The following is a 20,817-nucleotide window of genomic DNA, read 5'->3' as shown; positions in this document are numbered from 1 at the left end:
GCCAAATGAATCTTCGCTGAAGAGTTACGTTGGGTATACACATGCTAAATATTTAATCGAAATTGGTTGATGCAAAAATAAGCAACAGATCTTTATTAACATGAAATAAAGAATAAAAATAGCTTCATAATAATAGTGATGATTTTGACTTTTATTATAATAATTACTTGTCATATTGAACAAAAATATCATGTTGAACAAAGTCGATATCTCGCATCTGAAGGGAAAGACTGAAATTTTTGAGTTGTGAAGGTTTCATCTTATCGAATTTTTTGATTAAGAGAACTCGATAAACGAAAACGTCTTAAAGAAATTTTATACGGGATGAAATATTTTTCAAATTGTAGAGGTTCGAAAAAAGACAAATTCAACTTTTAGAAATCAATAATTTTTTTTTTTTTAATGGATGACACTTTACGTTATATAGGTTGCTTATGAGGACACGCACGTAGTGCAATAGCCGAAAATATAGTAGGTGTAGATCGGGATACGATTTTTCATTGTAGTGTCGATACGTGCAGTAGAACTTTGTTTATTTCAGCGAAATTTTATCTGATGCCTAATTATCTAGTGACTAGTAGTGATTTGAAAAACTGCAGAAGCAATCATAAATCGGAACCATGTGTATAAGGAAATGTATATCGTCACTACCAAGATCAGTGTATCATCGGCAGCATTCCATGCAACTTCATCCATGTAGATAATTTCTGTTACATCAACTAAACTGTCATTCTTAAGAAACATGTTTCATTACGATATTTGTTCCATTTCAATTTTCATATTATTATCATCGAACTTGACAAGTTATCTTACATTAGTGAATTCTTATGTTGTGCCCACGCCAACGTTTGAAGTGTTAAATCCGAAAGGAATTCTTATATCGATATCGGGTAAGTGACTATATAGACATATAATCTATACATATCTACTCGTACGAATTAGCCGTACGGAAATGCAATTATTTTATATAGCACTACATCTCTGTCAGTGGTCATTTTCATATTGCTGTCAAATATTATTTTATCAAGTTATGTTCGAGATTACCGATTATTTAAAAAAATTAACCAGTTATCCCATAGATAATTTTTGAAGCTACATTTTTTTTTTGAAGCTAATTTTTGAAAATAGTAATTAATATTAAATTACAAAGAAATAATGGTTTAATACTGGTTGTAAAAGAAATTTACTTATTAATTTTTTTACTCATTTTACTGTACTTAATTATTTATCACACATTATACAGGCTCAAATTCATACGCAATCTGTTATATTTATACACAAATGTATAAATGAATGAATAAATATTCGCACACAAAGGTATAGAAATATTTCATTTTAATAAACATAAGGATAGTTAAGAATAGTAAGGAATATCTTGTCGTAATCGTCTTATTAATGGAAAATAACATACATACATATATGTATGATTGATGCCTTTAAGTTCATCATACGTATAATATATATATATACATCGCCAGTGGTCATTTACTTCGTATTATTCATTTGGAATTCCTCGGGAATAACCGGATTTAAGATTAATGTTTTCCTTCTGGATGGAACGATGACTAAGTAATATAAATGTGGACGATACAAGAAAGTAATACATCGGATTGATTCTGAAACATCAGAGAACTATGAAATCGTAATGTGCAATAAAACATGATTGCAATCAAATAAAATTTGACTAGCATTTTATATGTACTATATATATTGTATTAATCATACTTTTTAAATATTATTATCTATCTTGAAAAACAATGGTCTGTCATAATTATTCTGGCAATTGAAATATTTATAAATAAATTTTATGTGATATTTATACTCGGCTATAGATTTATATGCACAAGTTCGTGATTTTTTTTAAATTCCAGTCAAATTAATTAAAGTCGATGACGTTGACTTTATAGAATAGTATTTTGCAAAATTCCATAATTCCATCGTAAACATTTATCTTAAAAATTTGTGTCTAATTTCTAATTTTATACGCGACTTTTAACTACCGATTAATTATAAATAACTGAGATTGTTCGTTTAATTAAAACTAACAAGTAATAATTAACTATCCTTTATAAGATTAGATTATTACAGAAAAATATAACTTTCTTATAAGTTTATGTAATATACATAGTTCTAAGAAACTATATTTTTTAGAAACTCGTTTACGTAAATGCATAAACAGATCGAGATATACAATAGATATATCTATTTAACAAATATGAAACGTTTACTTATCGTACGCAATATTTCCATAAGATAGAGAAAAGGTTTTCATCGATAGTACACGATACTGATCAATGTTAAATAATATTCGAGTTTCTATTTGTTTTATATATATACATATATATACCTTATTTATATTATTATTTTTGTGGATATTTTGCGGATATGCTGTATCAAAGAGTGTCTCTTTTGAAAATTTTGAAAAATGTACAAAGGTGATATATTTCTCGTTTCCATTTACGTACTATATATCTGCCTTATAATATTCTCATCAAACGGAAAGGAAGGTCATTTTATTATCTACGTACTAACTTGATATTTCCGAAATTTACTTTTACTTCGACACTACGGTTTGTGCGATGAATATAATATATGTATGTTTTTTATTTTATAACAGACGAGCCCGGCTTACAATTTTTTGCGTTCCAAGGAAACATAAATAGGACTATTAAGTTGAATGAAATAGGACGAATATCGGGTGAAGTGTATAAGAAGAATAACGGAAAATGGATCATTCAAAATCGAAATATGGACTTAGCAAACGGAGATGTTATACATTATTGGACTTATGTACAAGTTAATGGGATAATGTATAACAAAGGAGAACAAACCTGGACAAGTACGAATATTTAGCTTATATTATAGGTATTTATAGGTATACATAGGTATACAGCAGGTATGTATCTATGTATGTATACATGTATATTGTACCCACATTGCTGTTTATAATGTGGACATTTTGATTAATTTGTATAAATAATACGTGAATGCTACTAAAATATACGAATTAATGACAAATGGTTAAATCATCTTCTTACAGAATCAAAATATACATGTATATATGTATATCACATAAAATATAAATTTTGTTTATTCGATATTTTATTAATAGTAGGTATATTAAAATGAAATGCACGACTCTGCAAAGTTAAATATTATTGCTAAAAATAACTGTTAAAGCTATGATATAAATTGGGAGAATTGAAATTTAAAATAAATTTGTAATAATTAAAAAATAAAATATAAATGACAAAAAAGTCTATGAATATAAAGAATAGAAAAAGATATAAGTAGAATATGAAAAAGTATGTATTTTTTAGTTGCAGTTACTAATGAGTTAGTGTTCAATGAACCATTCGACATCTTTAATGACTCCCTTTGGAGACATGAAGTCAAAATACCGTTAGCTCCTGTAAGTAGAAATACGTACTTAAGCCCTGATGGATAGTAAGACTTCTTATATAGTATTTCTATTATAGGATTATGAATTTTGTATTTATCACAATAAACAGCATACATTTGTAGCATCCGTTAAAAACGGAATGCTTAAAATCAAACCAGCGATTTTAGAAAACTACTATGGCGTAAATGCTACTACGTATGGAACACTAATACTTAGTGAGTGAGTGTAGTATGACTTTTTTAAATACAGGGTTTTCACACAATTGTATTACCCAACTAATTACCCAACTTTTATAGATTCTATATTTACACGATATTGATGCGTTTTATCTATATTTTGCCGATTGTTTGATACGTTACTTCAATTTATTTTTATTACATTTATTATTTATTATATTTGTTATAGTTGTAGTAGTACGAATCGAGCTGAATGCCAACGTAAAGCTACGTCATTCAGTATTTTACCGCCTGTTATATCTGCCAGATTAATTACGAAAAACAGTTTCTATTTCCAATACGGAAAAATTGAAATAAGAGCAAAGTTTCCTGAAGGTGATTGGTTATATCCAGGTAAATATTAATTCGATTACGTAGCATATCTGTTTATAAGGCATGAGATATCCATCATTTTATGCATCAATGAATAAATGTAATTGCATCTAAGCGTAATCATGTTTGTGTTGGAGTCAGGGGTAGACACTTCGAGCAATTTCATCGAATAGTTATTACGATACAAAACAAGCTGTAACTTAAAAACAAGATTACATCTAGTATATATTTATATGTACGTTTTTTCTTACTTTAATGTGCTCAATTCACACCTGCTGAACTTCCCACATACAATGGAATTCCCTGTACATAGATACGTATTTTGTGTTATTTACCTTTTTTTAAGTAAAACACATTGAAGTAAATGAACAAATTTAATTCAATTATTTACATAACATCTTAATTCGATTGATTCAACTTTGATTAATAATTTCATTAAATTCGCTCAATTCGAGTTTGATTAATAAACAAAGTAACCAAATATTGTATTTATTTACGACAGAAATGTGGCTTAAACCAAAGTACGATTATTACGGTCCCGATTATTCCAGTGGATGCATTACCCTCGGCCTTGCTCGTGGAAACGATAATTTAGTGAACACTGTCGATGGAAGCATCTACGATTCAAGAAGATTAGATTTTGGAGTCCGTATAGGTACAAATGTAAATATTACAAACCACATGGTTTCTCGGATTCGAGAGAATGGCCCAAGATGGACGCAGGATTTTCACGTTTACACAACAATTTGGAATTCCAAAGGATTTCAATTCTTCGTAGACGGTGAAGAAGTTGGTAAATTAAATCCTCCAACAGATGGTTGGATGTATGGGAATAATTTTACCAAAATGGCTCCTTTTGATCAAAAGGTATGCATTTACAAAACTACCTAATCTATTTTTAAGTATTTCGTAATGTACCTTCAATATATTTTTTTAAGTAATATATTATTATTAAACTAATTTCTTGAGAGTTTAACGATTTTTGCATGAAATTTATATGTATTTCTGTACAATGAAGTTACATAATATATAATTCATACTAATATACGCATGAGCAAGAAATGAAATCTGTAACAACTTATTATTGACAAATATGTTTACTATATGTACGTACTGTCTGACCAACGAAGCGAGATAGCACTCTCTCTTTCTCTCTCTCTCATAATATATATGTATTTTGACATTTATCGATTCAAAAGACGAAAGATTTCGTAAATGCTTTCGGTATAGGAGAGTCCAGAGTTCGGATCTGTTTATATGATCGCCACGACAAATACATATGTACTCGATATGTAATCGATAGTTTGCTTATTTCTTCAGTATTACATATATTTTTTAGTAATTAATCTTTTTCTATAAAATTATAAACAATCATTATTATCTTTATGATTACTAAAAATTTAATTACATATTAAATGATCGATCAGACATTTAACTTTGACGATTTTCATTGTACTCTAACAGTTTTATATCGTAATTGGTGTGGGAGTTGGCGGTATTCGCGTATTTCCTGATAAAACAACTAGCTCGGGACACACAAAACCGTGGAAAAACATTGGAGCCAAGGTAAATATTCTACGAATATTTATACGTAGCAGATACAAACGAGCGACAAGATCGTGTCGCACCTTCCCATATTTCTTCTGCCATAGACATATTTCTATAATCTTTATAATTATGTTACCATAAAATCGATCCATATTGCACCCCAATTATTAAGGATTCGATATCAAAATAATCCTTGGTATTCACCGTTACTATCTATCTACCGTTTGGATACCTATTAAAATAGCAAATATAATAATGGTCATCGCGTTGCCTCTCGGTCGCTGTATGGTTTATTTGAATTTTTGATTTATTTTCGGCCACTTTGTCAACCGCTTGTCTTGCCGCTCACAGTTCTCTGTATAAACATGGCCTTAGTGAGACTATCTTTAGAACGAATTATTGTACATACATACGTTTGAGATCACGATCTATAATGATCAATAACAAAATATTATTTTATTGTTGTAGCATTAATCAAGCACAATTAATTAACGACGATTGATATATTCTAGGCAATGTTGAACTTTTGGCATGCAAAAGATAAATGGTCACCAAGTTGGAGTGAAAAAACTACATTCGAAATCGATTATATTCGAGTATGGTCATCTTAAAAAAGATTATGTTATTAATAAAATTTATATAAAAGTGTATTAAAAAAATTAATTTGTAAACAAGTTGCAATTTTTGAAATTTAAATATAAAATAATTCTTTATAGCATAATACGTCAAATATGTTTTAGATATTAATGCTATTAGTAATAACACGACATTCGTTATTTTACTTTTTCTTATTTACAATCGCTGTACTCATAATCATAAACACGTACTAAATAAGTAAATGCGTAAACTTTATTTTTACTACTGAATGTATTATTTTCCTGTGACAAATACATATCACATTTTAAATATATATGTTTCATTTTATTTCGCCATTTCCTGTTTGCTTCGATAGAATGTTCTTAATGTTTTGGTTTCATTTTCTAATGAATAAAATAAATTTTATAATATAAAATGCGCATAATTTAAATTTACAAACAAATGTATTTCGTAAGCTGTTTTATTTTGTTGATCGCGCGTAGAAAGATACTAAAATTGTTTCAAGCGGTAGAAGAATTTCAAACTCGACTCTCTTCCTTAAAACCGGTTTTTCTTGAATAACATTGTAAAAAGATTAAATGAAGACATAGCAACTTCCACTCACTGTATAGTAGTAGTAACAGAGAGTTTGTTAATCGACAGTGGATTGATTTTCATATTTTTTATCTTACTAAAAATTTAACAAAGGTGAAAATATTTTCATTTTTGTCATATATCCTTACACATAATTAGTTTCTTCTATGATAAACTTTGTGTACTTAATTTTTAAATTTTCTAGAACATTTGAAAATACTATATTAAACGTGAAAAAAAAAACAGTATTTCTATATTAGACTGTATTTCAATTTATTAATATATTTCAAATGAAAAGATTAATTATTTTTCTCACCATAATTATAATTCATTTAATTTGTGGATTGGACAGCGACTTACATTTTCAATCAAAATATTCTAGTAAGTATAATAATTTAAGAACGTGATCCACTATTCTATATTAACTATATATGAAACATCTTTTTAAAATGTCAGATATAACAATAAATATAAGACTGAAATATACAGAAATTGTTTTCTAAATTTTATTAATACTTGCATGAGGATTAAAATGTGTATAAAGCAAATGTTATTGTTTAAAAATCACGTATATATCACATATATTATTTATAAAATATTTCTACGTCTTATTTATGTATATTTTCTATATTTCCAGGATATGAATTCATTTTACATAAATGTATAGCCAGTGCTCAATTAAATAGAAAACATCAAAGTAAAGACATATCAAATACTACTGCGAATAAACTTACTTAAAATTTATTACATAAAGCATATGTTTCAGTTGCAATGCAAGAGAAAAATTCGACTGCACGGCAGGTGCAATCTCCAACTGTTTCTCTAAATTTGAAATTGAATAATAGTCATCCATTTAACAATTCGAAAACAACCTATAACAATGTGGATATGGAACATTATCTTATAAAACGCATGGAAAATACACCTTTGAGGACTTTAAATATTAAAACTATGCAAAGTTTGTTACCTATATTTACAAAAAAAGATTTACTACCAGAATTGGAAAAGGTCACTAACAAGACTACAAATTCATCACACAGTATTATACTTATTAAATCAGCAACATAAAGATAATAATGTCGTGATTATAGCAATGATGTGATGTAAAATAATACACGTACAGTTAAAGATGAAGCAGTAAAATCGATTTTATGACTACCATGCCTATTGTTAATATTATTATTGAAAGACAAACGAAGTTATTATGCATATATAATTTATTTGTCTATTTACTAAAATAATGGTAACATCATAATTGTTTCATTTATTGTTGCGAAGGCATTGCTTGTTTAACTGCTTTGGGTAAGGTTTGTAATTCCACCTGCAAAAAGTAAAATTGGTTACCTGTATCTTTCATGTGTAGTTAAAAATAAAGAATCTAAATCATACCTTTGTGATTTTCATTGCCACTCCTTCTGGGAGATTTCTTTCTATATATTCTAAATATGTATCTGCAGTTGAGCCAGTTAAATTAAAGAGATCGACATATCTGTAATATGTTCTTCTTTCGTATTGAACTCTATGTTTCTTATGAACGTGAATAGACTTAAGTACTGTTAATCTTTCAAATATGGGTTTTCGTATTGCAACACTGTCAATTTTAGTATTATGTATTTATATCTTCTTGTATATATTTTTATAGATATTTAAAAATATTTTCACTGCATTAACTTACTGTCTGCCTACAGTTATGTCTAAATGACCTGCTGCCATAACAGCAAATTCTCCATAACTTCTAAGAACAGCAGGATCGTTTCCTCTGACTTCAATTTCTAGTTTCTTATATAGTTTATCAGGCTCAGACTAGAATGTAGTATTATTTAATGAATTATATAATTTATACTTGAAAATCTATTAACAAGTCCACTTAATAATATCCTAATCAAAATACATGTATTTTATAATAGTAACAAAATACGTGTTATAAACAATCACGATAAGTTTACAAGATTAAAATTTATAGTCTTTATTGCTATAAAAAAATATTTTAATTCACAATATAATTATTATAACTTGTTTTAAAACAATAAACAATGTATACGTAGAATATATAGGTATCAATTTTCTAAATTCAATATTCTTTTATTCTGATGATTGAATAATCTATTATTCTGAATAATAATATACTGACATATTCTTGCTTTTAAAGAAAATGATGCTTAGTGTATTCAAACATAATTATACAGAATACATTAGTAATTATTTATAATGCAATAATTTTGTTCACTACATATTCATATTAATTTAAAATCTATTAATATAAAATATATTATCAATATATTATTACATACCTCTGTGGGAAAGGATGAAGTATTTGATCCAACCGAAGCTTCTAAAAAAACCTCTGCATCCTCAGTTGAAGTTTTAGATTTCTGTATTGTTTCATTTATGATTTGAGGTTGCTGTGAAGTGATAGGTAAGTTTTCATTTAAAGTTACATTTGATGTATCACTTGAATCTCCACGCAAAACATTAGTTGAAAATAATGTGTTTCGTAATAATTTTGTATGTCCGATATCATAAGAACTTCTGTTTATACTTCGTAAAACAGAAAATACCTGGAAGATATTAGAGGTTATCTTTAACCTAAATACCCTTAGCATATACTTAAGTAAGTGTTTCTAAACGTTATACCTTTGAACGAAACATTTGTTACTTTTGTTTATGTAAATATGGAATAAATTAATTGAAATATTATCGTCTCAAATTTAATTAAATTTAAATATAAAAGTAGATGTCTTTTCTTTGATGTAAATACATCATAAATAGATAGCAAATTACACGTGCGTTAGTAAACAACTATCAACTCAGATGCACATATACATATGCATATACATATATGTGTATGTAGAGTACGGCTTTTGAATGAATTTTGTATACTCGCATTAGACTTTATTTACGTATATGCGCGCCTATTCTTTATTCAAAATCGTTTACTTCTAAATTGAAATAAATGCTTAATTTTATAAGATATTTTTACATAATATTGTGTTTACTTCAAAATACTAATCAATTAGCATTGTGAAAATAATACAGTATGTCGAACTGCTAACGATTTTGTTGTACATTTATAAAATAATAAACTGACCGTAATTTTTATGCATATGTTTTATACATACAAATTTCATAAAATTTTAGAGAAACTATATTTTAAAGAAGAACTTCCTATGTTTTAAAGGAACTCATTAAGTTACGAAAAAATCTTTTCCGTGACATGTCAATTCCTATTAAACAGAAAACGCCAAAGTTTAAAAACTTGTTTACTTAAGCTTTATATTTGTTTAACATGCTTAGTTAAAATATTTAACTTCTGAAAAATAGCAGATATTTAGTTAATCGCAAACTTGATGCAGTTGAGTATTTCTTAAATGTCTCAATAATGAAATCAAACGTATAATGCCTAAATATATTATTTTATAAAATTATAGGATAGATATATTTACTGCCTAATAAACTGTATAAGTATAGGATATTGTTGATATATATATACATATTATATATGTATCTAGTTACAGATCGTAATTAAAATTTTTAGATAAATATTTTATGTATGTATCAAACATAGTTAAGTGAATTGAATTTTTATGTAAATGCAGTTTTATTTGAAAAGTATAATATAAACTTATATTTTAGATTGTCTTAGAAGAGAAAGAAAACACCATTGCCTAAATTTTATGATAGCATATTAAACAAGTTTTATGTTTATTTAAAAATCATTACATCATATGTTTAATACTTACATTATTTCATTAACATCATTAATTTGGAAATAACAAAGTAGAAACTACAATAATAAAAGATGAAATGAATAGTAAACTTATAATATAAACTTAAACACTCTTTTAGTTTCAATTACATCTACAATTGTTTATTTTATGACCTTTTAAATATCTGCTTTACGAAAAAAAGTGTGAACTCCGCGTTTATAATCTAACAAAATTACAATATGGTACGAATGACCTAATAAATTTAATTCCTGATAATCAACATTATTATCAAGATCACAAATTTTAATATGAACTTTTGAACTGAGTTGAAGGAAAAGAACGTTGTGATTGAAAATTTGGATTTTGAAATTGCCAAGATCCTGCACTATTCCCATTTTGCCAACCACTACATGTAGGTTTCTTTTCATCACTCTGGGGAAGCCAACGTGATTCTCCAATATTTTTACTGTCATTATTTTGCCACTGAGATTTTGTAACAAAAGATAATCCTTTATTTTGCCAGTTATCTTTATTATATTTTGAGTTCCATGAATCTCCTCGCTGTTGTTCATTTTCCCTTATCCATGCATTTGATGTACCAGTACTTTCAAATTTATGCCATCTTTCTTTTAAATCTGAAATACCATCATCACCCCAAGGATCTTTTGCATCTTCTGGTAAGTCATTCAAATCTTCCTTGTCGCACTTCCAAGAATCTTTAACATTTAACGATTCCCATCTACCTTGGTTTTTATTGTCCATCCAAGATTCTGTGCAAGCAGACAAGCTATCTTTTCCGCGAATATTCCAGTTATCATTACTACTACCGGGCATAGATATTGGTGACCATTTATTATCAGAATTTAATGACCATGTTTCTTTTATCATAGGCTTTGTATACATCTGTTTGGAATTCCAAGTATTTCCACCATTATTCCAACTATCACTGCGCATAGGATCTTTAGCAGTTTCCCACTTCTCTTGATTAAAACTCTTACGACGTCTATCGTTACATGTAATTTGTTCCCAATTATCACTAGATGCCGGAATTTGTTCTCTTCGCCAGATATTTTGTTCGGGTATTTGCTCAACAGGTCGAACCCAAATATTTTGTTCAATGGCTCTTCTATTTGGTATATCCCAATCATCGGTAAATCTTGATGGTGACATTTGTCGTTTTTGAGGAGATTGCTGTCGTGATAATGTAGGACGTTCAAATACTAATTTATGTGACTCCATTCGTCTCATTGTCGATGTCTGCTGTCGTTCTTGTGGCATTCCCTGTCTCCTAGAAAGTAACATTTCCTGTCTGTTAGGAAGTATCATTCGATTAGGAGACGGAATTTGTCTTCTTAGTGGAGATATCGGTCGCTTCATCGACGATGATTGTCTTCTAGGAGATACAGTGGATCTTATGGGAGACATTTGTCGTGGTGATGCTTGATGTCTCAATGGTGACATTGGACGATTCATAGACATTTCTATCCGTCGTGGCGGTGATGGACGTCTCGGTGATGAAGGTTGTCTTAAGGGTGACATTCGTCTCGGTGACATTGGTCGTCGTAACGGAGATATTTGACGTCTTATGGGAGAACGTTGTCGATACACAGGCGACGTGGGACGTTGAAGAGGAGAAAAATGTCTTCTCGGAGGAGAACATGGACGTCTTGGAGGTGATAGCAATGGACGTTTAGGAGAAAGTCTTTTTGGAGGAGTTACACGATGTTTTGGTGAAGAAATTTGTCTTCTCACAGGTGAAATTGGTTTTTTCGTGTTTTCCATTTCATTCCTACGACTTCTTAGATCCCGATTCTGGCTTACCTCGACTCTGAACGATCTGGCAAATCTTTCTGGTGTTATACGGAAGGATGTTTCTTCTCTAGAGTTAATTGCATATGCCACTGGCATAATTGTATTTGGCTCTAAAGGTGATAAATTGTTATATTTTTTGTACATTGATTTTGGTTCAGGCTCGTCATTATCTAAGAATCTCTTATTTGGCATTGTGATTAGAATATCCTGGGAACCCATCTCTTGAACATAACGACCCTTCAAAAGAGGATCATCTTGTTTATTTTCCCTCTGACCGGGATTTATATTTCCTGGTGAAGCAATACGGTCCCAAACAGAACGTGGAAGTTGACTTTGAAGTTTATTTGTTTGTTCTAAAACAACATTTAACATATTTTGCAATTGTTTTGCAGTATTCATATCAACAGTCGGTGCTGGACCGCTTAACTTCTCTTTTGCTATTTCTAAAAGTGCTTGATGTTCTTTTAATGTTTGAGCAATATCAGTATCCAATCGATTATGAGATAACCTCTCCCTTAAATCAGTTTGTTCTTTAGGACGCTCTTGCATCTTTTTTTCATAGAATATATTCGTATATAATTGTGAATTTTCCGTGTCCCATTCCTTTTTCTTCTTTGATGCTTGATCTAATATTAAAAACAAAAAAATGTTATATAAGCATAGGTCGTTTAAGACTATGTAAAGCAAGAAAGACGAAACAGGAAGGGAACAGTAAAGAACTTGAAAATGCAGCTATACAATGCAGAAGCAGATCAGTAACATTTACCTTTAGTATATCTGCATACCGTTATAATAATCGTGGAATTTTTATACGAAGTCTAGCGATTTATTAATAGTAATTACAGATGAACAGAACAAAAGGAAATATTGCTGATTTATTCCTACATTGTATTGTTCCTACAGTAATCGCAAGTTCTTTACTGTTCCCTTCACATTTCGTTTTCTTGTTATAATTTTATAAAACATTCTTTTCTTATTTAGACCTATGGAGTATACTGATAAAGTTTCGCTGTTAAAATCTGAGTCATCCTGTATATGATATTTATACAGAGTGTATTGAAAATCGAGGTACAAGTTCAAAGAGGGGGATTTCCCACGTAAAAGTAGATTGGAAATATAGAGCGACAATTTTTTAAACACGGCTTCGTTTTCGAGGGGTAATTCGAGGGGAAAGGGGGTAATTCCCTGTGCGAAATAAGTCGAATGACAGTAGAATGACAATTGTCGATACAAAGCTTCGTTTCCGAGAAAAACAAGTTTGAAGTTTTGTCCACTTGATTCTTACTACTTTTCAAGTGCATGAATACTAAATCTTTTACTTACTAGATTTTCGATACACTCTATATATACACATGTATATAACAAACTGACATGAAAAAGTTTTTAATAACAGGAACAACTAATATGCTACAGCTTACACTGTTTAAATCTTACCAGTGTTATGCAAAAATGCAAATTTTAATAAAAGTAATAGTAACAAAATTTCATAAATTGATATTTCCATAAATGAAGCTTTGAACCAAAAGGTATTATACTATGGTATTTACTTATTTTGTTACTTTTTTAATTATACCAAAAATTACATATTACTGATAAAAAAATATCTTTACACTTCTTCCCAAGTTGTTAATTTCTATAATTTGAATATAAACTTACCAGGATGCCATGCTATAACACATGATTTACTGAATTTCTTCATTAGTTTTTTTGGCGTTTCTCCTTTATCTGGCGAATGGGAACGTTTCCTTTTGAATCTATTTTTTATAGATGAATTTTCAGCATGTTTTATGTAAAACGCTTTCTTTATCGATATTTTTGACTTTCTTGCGTGATTCTTGACCAAGAATTTATTAAAGTTCATTTTAGTTTGTAATTCAGTTGGTTTGCCTGAGATCTTTTTGCCTATTTGATTAGTGTTTTGTTGATTTATTTTTTCGTGAACAATTTTGATTTCTGAACTTTTTATATCTTCTCCTGCAGTTTTTTGTGACCATATTTGATTAAACTTGTTTATCATTCGTCGTTGCATCAAAATAACCGCTTCAAAATGAGGACCATTAGGTAAAGTGTCAACAACACATGCCACAATAGGAATAAATGGTGAGCCATGACTATGATCTCCGGGACGAGCTAATTCTAATATAGCACGCACTGATTGCTTGGTTAATGTTGTTATCATTACTATTCGTTTAAGGGATGGTATTTTTCTGAGAGCTGTCATAACCTCAATTGCTATAAAATAGAAACAAATACACAATATAAATAGTTTTTATTAATATTTGGAAGATATATCAGATTATCAGAAAATTATATTAGAAAATTATCAATAAAGAATGATTTCTCAGAAAACTATTAATAAAAAATATTTTCAACGAAGTATTAAAACATTTTTCGATTTATTCTTCAATGTATTGTTTTGTGTTGTAAAGCTCTATTTAATTTAGAATCTTATTAAATTAAAAGAATTTACTTATATCTTTATAGCTAATAATGAAATGATATTAATAAAATAAGTTAAAATTAATCGTAAAATTATTTTAAAAATCAAAAGAGATGTCATAAAATTACATAAAATATTTTTTCATGTTTCAAACATCTCACAAACATTTGTTTATATTGTAATATTTTTTACATACCTCGACCAACATTAGTATTTGCATTGATTATTGCACACGTTTTACGATTTTTTACTGCTGCAATGATTTTAGTTGTTACTTCAATAGGAGACCCCATTATAAATGAAGCATTCTTTATATTATTTAATTCACATGTCATCTCAGCCTCTTCTACTTCTGATGGAGAATCCACTCCTATGACTTGTTGACATTTCTGAAATTGAATTACAAAACTATAAATGAACAAAGTACAGTGAAAAACAGTAAAAACAAATATTTTTTATTTACAGAAGCCATCATCAATCCAATAAGGCCAATACCACATCCTATTTCAAGCACTGTTGTTTTTGGAGTAGGTGCAAGTAAATCTATTACTGCAGTTGCTACATTCTCTGCTCCTGCAGTATTTGACCAAAAATTTGTTTTAGGCGCAAGTTGTACTTTTAGGCCCCCAACAATTTCATCCAGAGCTTCTGAACCAACTAAAAATGTTGTATCCGTGACAGCAGTATCGTCATACCTGATATTAAAAAATGGTATATTATTTAGTTCTCAATAAAAGTTATGTAGACTAGCCATTTATATAATATTATGCAATTTATATACTATTAATTTTGCAAAATATATTCTTACTTATTTGTTGATTTGCAATATAAGGATTTAACATTACAGTCTTTCCCAGGTCCAGATTCATAAACCTGTTTCAACCTATCCATTGTAGAGCGACTGATATTTTGTCCAGTTGCAAATAGCATAAGTTCATCCATACTGTTGCAACGCACTACTAGCCATAACCAATCCTGTCTTTCTTCATTATTTGTGTCCTTTTTTGATACTACATCTATAGATACATCATCAGAAAAGTTTACATCTGAAGAATTATGCGAGATTAATGATTGTTCTGTTGTTTGGAGAAAATCTTCAAATATCTGTGTAAAAAAAATATAATGTAGAAGTTATTATATACAACATAATCACAATTTCTATAATATTTTTTAAATAATTGTGAATTGTTGTTATATTTATCTGAAAAATACAAAGATGTTACATGCAAATCTTTATTAGAAAATAATTATGCCCATTACTGAAATTATGAATGAAAAGGTGGAATTTTTCATTGCAAACAATAAACATTAAAAAAGATTATATATAATAAAAGATTATAATCAATTCTAATTATTGAATTATTCTATATTTCACATTATATTTATATGCATATTTTATTTGTTCCATGAGACTATAAGTAGTTATTATAAATGTACATAAATTTGTTATTATTTTGTAAATATACATGGCCAAGGCACTTATTTCATTCTTTGTATTTTATTGAAATTGCAAACTTTTCAGATATTTAGACAAGTCCTCCTCTCGAAAATCATATTTATCAAAATTTATAGAATAGTAGGAAACATACCTTTACAGCACGTAATACAAAAGATGGAAATTGAGATTCGTTATTTATATTAACTCCCCATGCTCCACTGGGTTCTAATTTCCAGACTATTTTTCTATTTTTACTAAAAGAAATGTCAGGATTGTCCACTTCTGTTATGGACTCGTGTATATCTTTTTTATTACCTAAAAATATGTAAATTTAATTGCATTATTTTGAAATTAAAATTACTATATACATATATCTGTTTTATTATAATTAAGAGCAAATAAATAAACGCAATATATAATTACACACTATTAAATAAAGATTTACAATTATAACTAGAAGAGAATTTTATATTTTAAATTTTATCTTAATGTATACATGATATATGTCATGTTATTGTTAATTATTCTAGACAAATTATGTTTGTAATTATTATATGTACGCCTATGCATCATAAAACTTAAAGGGCTTAAAATACATATATTAGTCAATGTAGAAAGAAGTAATCAATACATTGTTCTGTAAAAATAGGCTTGTGAGTGCCATTATTTATCTATTTATTTTATGAATTTAACATCAACGTAAAATAAGTAAACTAAGTTACTGAACCAATCATAAAGATTTAAATATAAGTAAATTGTAAGTAGAATTCTTAAAAGCTGTCTATGACAACGCTATCTTACAACTATTTGACAACTATGAGATATAAAATGTTTTTTATATAAATTCAGAGATATCATATGAAACATTTGTTATAAAATTTTATCACTAGAAAGAAATGACAATGTATAGGCTGTCCTAATTGGTTTTAATATTATGACGAGTAAACAATTCTTCTTAAGATCATATTTTTGAAGATCTTAGGACCATCAGTCTTTTTTTATATGCAAAATTTTGCTTAATAAGTTAAGAAAATAAATCTAGTATTTTTAGGAGAAATAATGGCAGAGATACTTACAAATGAATTTCCAACGATTAGTATATGGTTTATCCAAGCAACATCGTCGGGATGGTTTTAGTTTACAGAGAGGAGATCCATTTATTTTTTCTTCGTGTTCTAACCATTTTTCATAAAATGGATAAGAAATTCCTAAAACTCTGGCCACTTTTGAAAGTCGTTCTTTTATAATCGTTTCCTTCTCAATAAGCTGCAAAGAATTGTACGTGTTACTCATTCATTTTTTCTATATTATATTTCATACATTACCTTTTTCTCATACCAATTATTCTTTTCAGATTTCTCTGCTTTTTCTTGTTTTATTTCTTTGTTTATAGTATTTGATGTTGTTTTGTCTACATTAATACTTTCATCTTCTTCACTTTCTTTAACAAATTTACTTTTCGTATGAGAAGAGTGGTCTTTTGTGCCTTTTTCCATTAGCTCATTTTCCTCCTGTATTTGGAAATCTTTAGGATCTAACTCTATATTTTCAATTTCATCCAAATTATGTAAAATGTCTTCATCTGTCATACTTCTTTGTTGATCCAACTGATCTAAAGTAATATCAGCAGTAAAATCGATTGATTCTACATTTGATTGTTGTGAACATTTATTTTCCATATTTGATTTATTGTTTCCATCGTTATCATTAGGATTTAAATTATCCGATAATGCACTATTAGTTGAATCAACAATTGGAACTTCCTCATCTTTCTCCATACTTATATCTTCATTCGTGTCTATGTTTGTATCTTTCTCCTTCCTTATAGTTATATTTTCATTTTCCTTTATCTTTGTACATTCTTCCTTCTTAATAGTTGTATTTTCATTTTTCTCCATATATGAATTGCTTTTCTCTTCCACAATTGTATTTTCATTTTTCTCCATATATGACTCATTTTTCTCTTCCACAATTATATTTTCATCTTTTTCCATATATGACTCACTTTTCTCTTCCACAATTGTATCTTCATCTTTCTCCATATATGAATTGCTTTTTTCTTCCACAATTGTATTTTTATTTTTTCCTATATCTATATTTGTTCTATTTTCTATATTTATATTTTCTTTCCTTTCATTCGTATCATCACTCTGCTGTATATTCTTATCTGACGTATTAGATTGTTTTTCTGTATCTATATTTTGGACATATTTATGTTGTACACCGTTAGATGTATCTTCTTCTTCGATACATTCATCTACTACTTGGTAGTTTTCTCCTTCAATTGTAACTGCTCCTGAACTTTCTATAACATATTTATTTTTAAATTTAGGCATTTATTTTGATTTACTTAGAGGAATAAATATTTATATATAATATATATATATACATAATTATTATGGTTATCATTTTTATAACCCTAATCTTTTATATATAAATTTTGAATTTTCCATAAAATTGATTTTGGAAACATCTACGATAAAATATGAAAACATATAATAGTAAAATATAGTGGTATAAGAGAAAACAACTTACCCATTCTGCTATCAATATTTAAATGTGAATATTTAGTTTCAGAGTCCGTACGACAAACGACACTTGGACTAAAATGTTACGAACGTTGTATTTGATATTGATAACTGATTTTATGATTCAACTAATGCATATATAAAATCAATATACAAATGGAATTATATCAATCTTTTATCAAATACTTCAATGTTATTGCATCTTTACGATATATCATGAACATTTTACATACACTATAATTTTACAAAGATAAATTTCTTACCATGTACAAAGATATACATGTGTATGTGTATACCACTGTAATGTAATATTATTTCTTCAAATATTCTTATTATATTATATTCCGTTAGTTACAAAAGTTTTACATAATCCCTTCTTTATTTCATCGTACTACCCAATGCCAAGTAAAATTTAATCGCGCGACGGGCAATGGCGAATATGGCGTTCCGAAAACAATCGACTATTATAGAGTGTAGAGTTTAAAATTTTAGTCCCTTCCAAATTGTCGTGATCACATATAGTTATCAATGACTATTTTTATATTCATTATATTGTGACATTTTTGTGAATATATATAGCTTCTTGTATTATTATACACACGATATTGGGTGATATTAGTAAATTAGTAAATTAGTAAATTAGTAAATTAAATAATGTATAGAAATCTTGCCTAAGAAAATTTCACTATATGAAATCTTAAAAAATCCTAAAATTGTTAAAGTTAGTGATTCCTACTACGATCACCTAAACAAATCTCGACACTCGCTAGGGAAAACCGTCCCATAATTGAGTCGTGATTAGACTCAACATGAAAGACAATAAAGTTCGCGTTTCTGCGAGACAGACAGAGACAAGTAAAGTGTCTCTATCTCTGTCTGAGTCAATCATGGTAACAGATAGTATCAGAGAGGAAATAAGAGTGCTCACGCGCGTAGTTCTAGTTGTTTCACAGTACAGGTGCTGTACCATGCGGTCAAGTGGTGAGTTTAATTGGCATTAGCATGTACAAGAACCTATAAAATTAGGGATCTACCCTATTTGATTGGAACTTAATATATACAAGAACCTATGTATTTAAGTTCGAATTTAATTTAAACTTACTATCTATAGATGAAAATAAAAACTATTTTAATTATGCACGACAGTCACGATTTTAATTTACCTTTCAATAAAATCGGACGCGACAAATTCAAACTCTACTCTTCGACAAATTCTAATAATTATTCACGATAGAAAATACTAAGAAAAATCACGACATCTTATAATTCGCAACCATAAAACAAACGCGATCGTCTTTCCAGCGTAACGCTAAACCAAACTGAAGTCGGTACTTTTTTGCAATTCTAATCGATAACGCGAAACTTAGACTCGCAATTCTGGTTCAAACTGTAATTAATAACTCTCAACGCTAATTGCAAAGACCGCGATTAGCCCCATACGACGACGGGGCGACATGTTACGATGGGCATATCGGCTACAAACAAATCACAACTAATACTGCTATAGATATAGAAGTCGAGAACGGTGACAAAGTGGTAACGAGAATGACTTTCCATTCTCTGGATAATTCAGAAGATGAAAAACCATTAGTAGACGCCCTCTTCTATAGTAATTTGCTTCATACTGATATTTATGTGTCATCGTTCAAAAATATAGTTGATTATTAATTTCTATTTCTTAGACAAGTTACAATTAGTTTGATCATTGCGCGATTTTGTTATTCTTATACTTGTATATCTCGGATAGAACAGTAGATATGAACTTTTACGTAGAATCGTACAATTAAATAGGTTTTTGTTGCGTGGAATTCAATAGGTTCCTGTCGATGGTAGTATGTAACCAAACAGGGTAAATCCCTAATTTTATAGGTTCTTGTATATGCTAACGTCAATTAAACTCATCACTTGGTCGTATGGTGCAGCACTATTCCGGGAACAACTAGGTTCATAAGCGCGAGCACTTTCATTTCTTCTGATAGTATCTATGTATAACGCATATGTGTATAGGTGTCACGAATACGCAGAATGAGACCTTTCCTTCTTCTCCATCTTGATTTTTTTCAACTCGAGAAACGGGCGGTTCCGTTAATACTTTCGGTATAGGAGTGTCCAGAGTTCAGAGTCGAGATCACGGTCCTACAAACAGATTTCCACGCTCATATACAGAAGCCTAGAGAAAGCTGTCCTAAAATTGAATCGAGAAGAAACAACATGGAAGACAAG

At 28.9% G+C, this 20,817-nt stretch overlaps 4 protein-coding genes across 6 annotated transcripts; 2 read left to right on the top strand and 2 right to left on the bottom strand.

Annotated features, from left to right (window-relative positions):
* Positions 1–376: 376 nt before the first annotated feature.
* On the top strand, positions 377–6,409 carry LOC100748442 (beta-1,3-glucan-binding protein). The gene is made up of 8 exons (XM_003485576.4): positions 377–890; positions 2,618–2,839; positions 3,321–3,412; positions 3,480–3,622; positions 3,809–3,972; positions 4,454–4,818; positions 5,416–5,517; positions 6,012–6,409. Exons 1-8 carry the CDS (start codon positions 743–745, stop codon positions 6,108–6,110), a joined length of 1,335 nt encoding a protein of 444 aa, XP_003485624.1. The 5' UTR covers positions 377–742; the 3' UTR covers positions 6,111–6,409.
* Positions 6,410–6,944: 535 nt separating this feature from the next.
* Positions 6,945–8,057, top strand: LOC105682072. The gene is made up of 3 exons (XM_012393987.3): positions 6,945–7,050; positions 7,307–7,366; positions 7,436–8,057. The coding sequence occupies exons 1-3, from the start codon at positions 6,960–6,962 to the stop codon at positions 7,735–7,737; spliced, it is 453 nt and encodes a 150-aa protein (XP_012249410.1). The 5' UTR covers positions 6,945–6,959; the 3' UTR covers positions 7,738–8,057.
* LOC100748321 (28S ribosomal protein S10, mitochondrial) lies at positions 7,872–9,532 on the bottom strand. The gene is made up of 5 exons (XM_003485575.4): positions 9,304–9,532; positions 8,961–9,227; positions 8,345–8,472; positions 8,059–8,260; positions 7,872–7,990 (listed from the first exon to the last, which is right to left on the bottom strand). Exons 1-5 carry the CDS (start codon positions 9,316–9,318, stop codon positions 7,934–7,936), a joined length of 669 nt encoding a protein of 222 aa, XP_003485623.1. The 5' UTR covers positions 9,319–9,532; the 3' UTR covers positions 7,872–7,933.
* A 957-nt stretch (positions 9,533–10,489) lies between these two features.
* LOC100748199 lies at positions 10,490–19,193 on the bottom strand. Of its 3 annotated transcripts, none has more exons than XM_033324803.1 (10): positions 18,858–19,193; positions 18,119–18,371; positions 17,392–18,022; positions 17,143–17,332; positions 16,218–16,381; positions 15,437–15,732; positions 15,092–15,323; positions 14,825–15,017; positions 13,845–14,420; positions 10,490–12,814 (listed from the first exon to the last, which is right to left on the bottom strand). In XM_033324803.1, the coding sequence occupies exons 1-10, from the start codon at positions 18,874–18,876 to the stop codon at positions 10,680–10,682; spliced, it is 4,689 nt and encodes a 1,562-aa protein (XP_033180694.1). In that variant the 5' UTR covers positions 18,877–19,193; the 3' UTR covers positions 10,490–10,679. The 3 variants fall into 3 exon arrangements, with proteins under 3 accessions (XP_033180694.1, XP_033180693.1, XP_033180692.1); XM_033324802.1 differs by adding an exon at positions 18,602–18,779 and having other exon boundaries at positions 17,392–18,371; positions 18,858–19,192; XM_033324801.1 differs by having other exon boundaries at positions 17,392–18,371.
* Positions 19,194–20,817: the final 1,624 nt, after the last annotated feature.

Source organism: Bombus impatiens, unplaced genomic scaffold, assembly GCF_000188095.3.
Source record: "Bombus impatiens unplaced genomic scaffold, BIMP_2.2 scf_0064, whole genome shotgun sequence".
NCBI classification, from domain to species: Eukaryota; Metazoa; Arthropoda; class Insecta; order Hymenoptera; family Apidae; genus Bombus; species Bombus impatiens.
The sequence above is the reverse complement of the archived record's forward strand: the minus strand, read 5'-3'. Positions and strand labels throughout refer to the sequence as shown.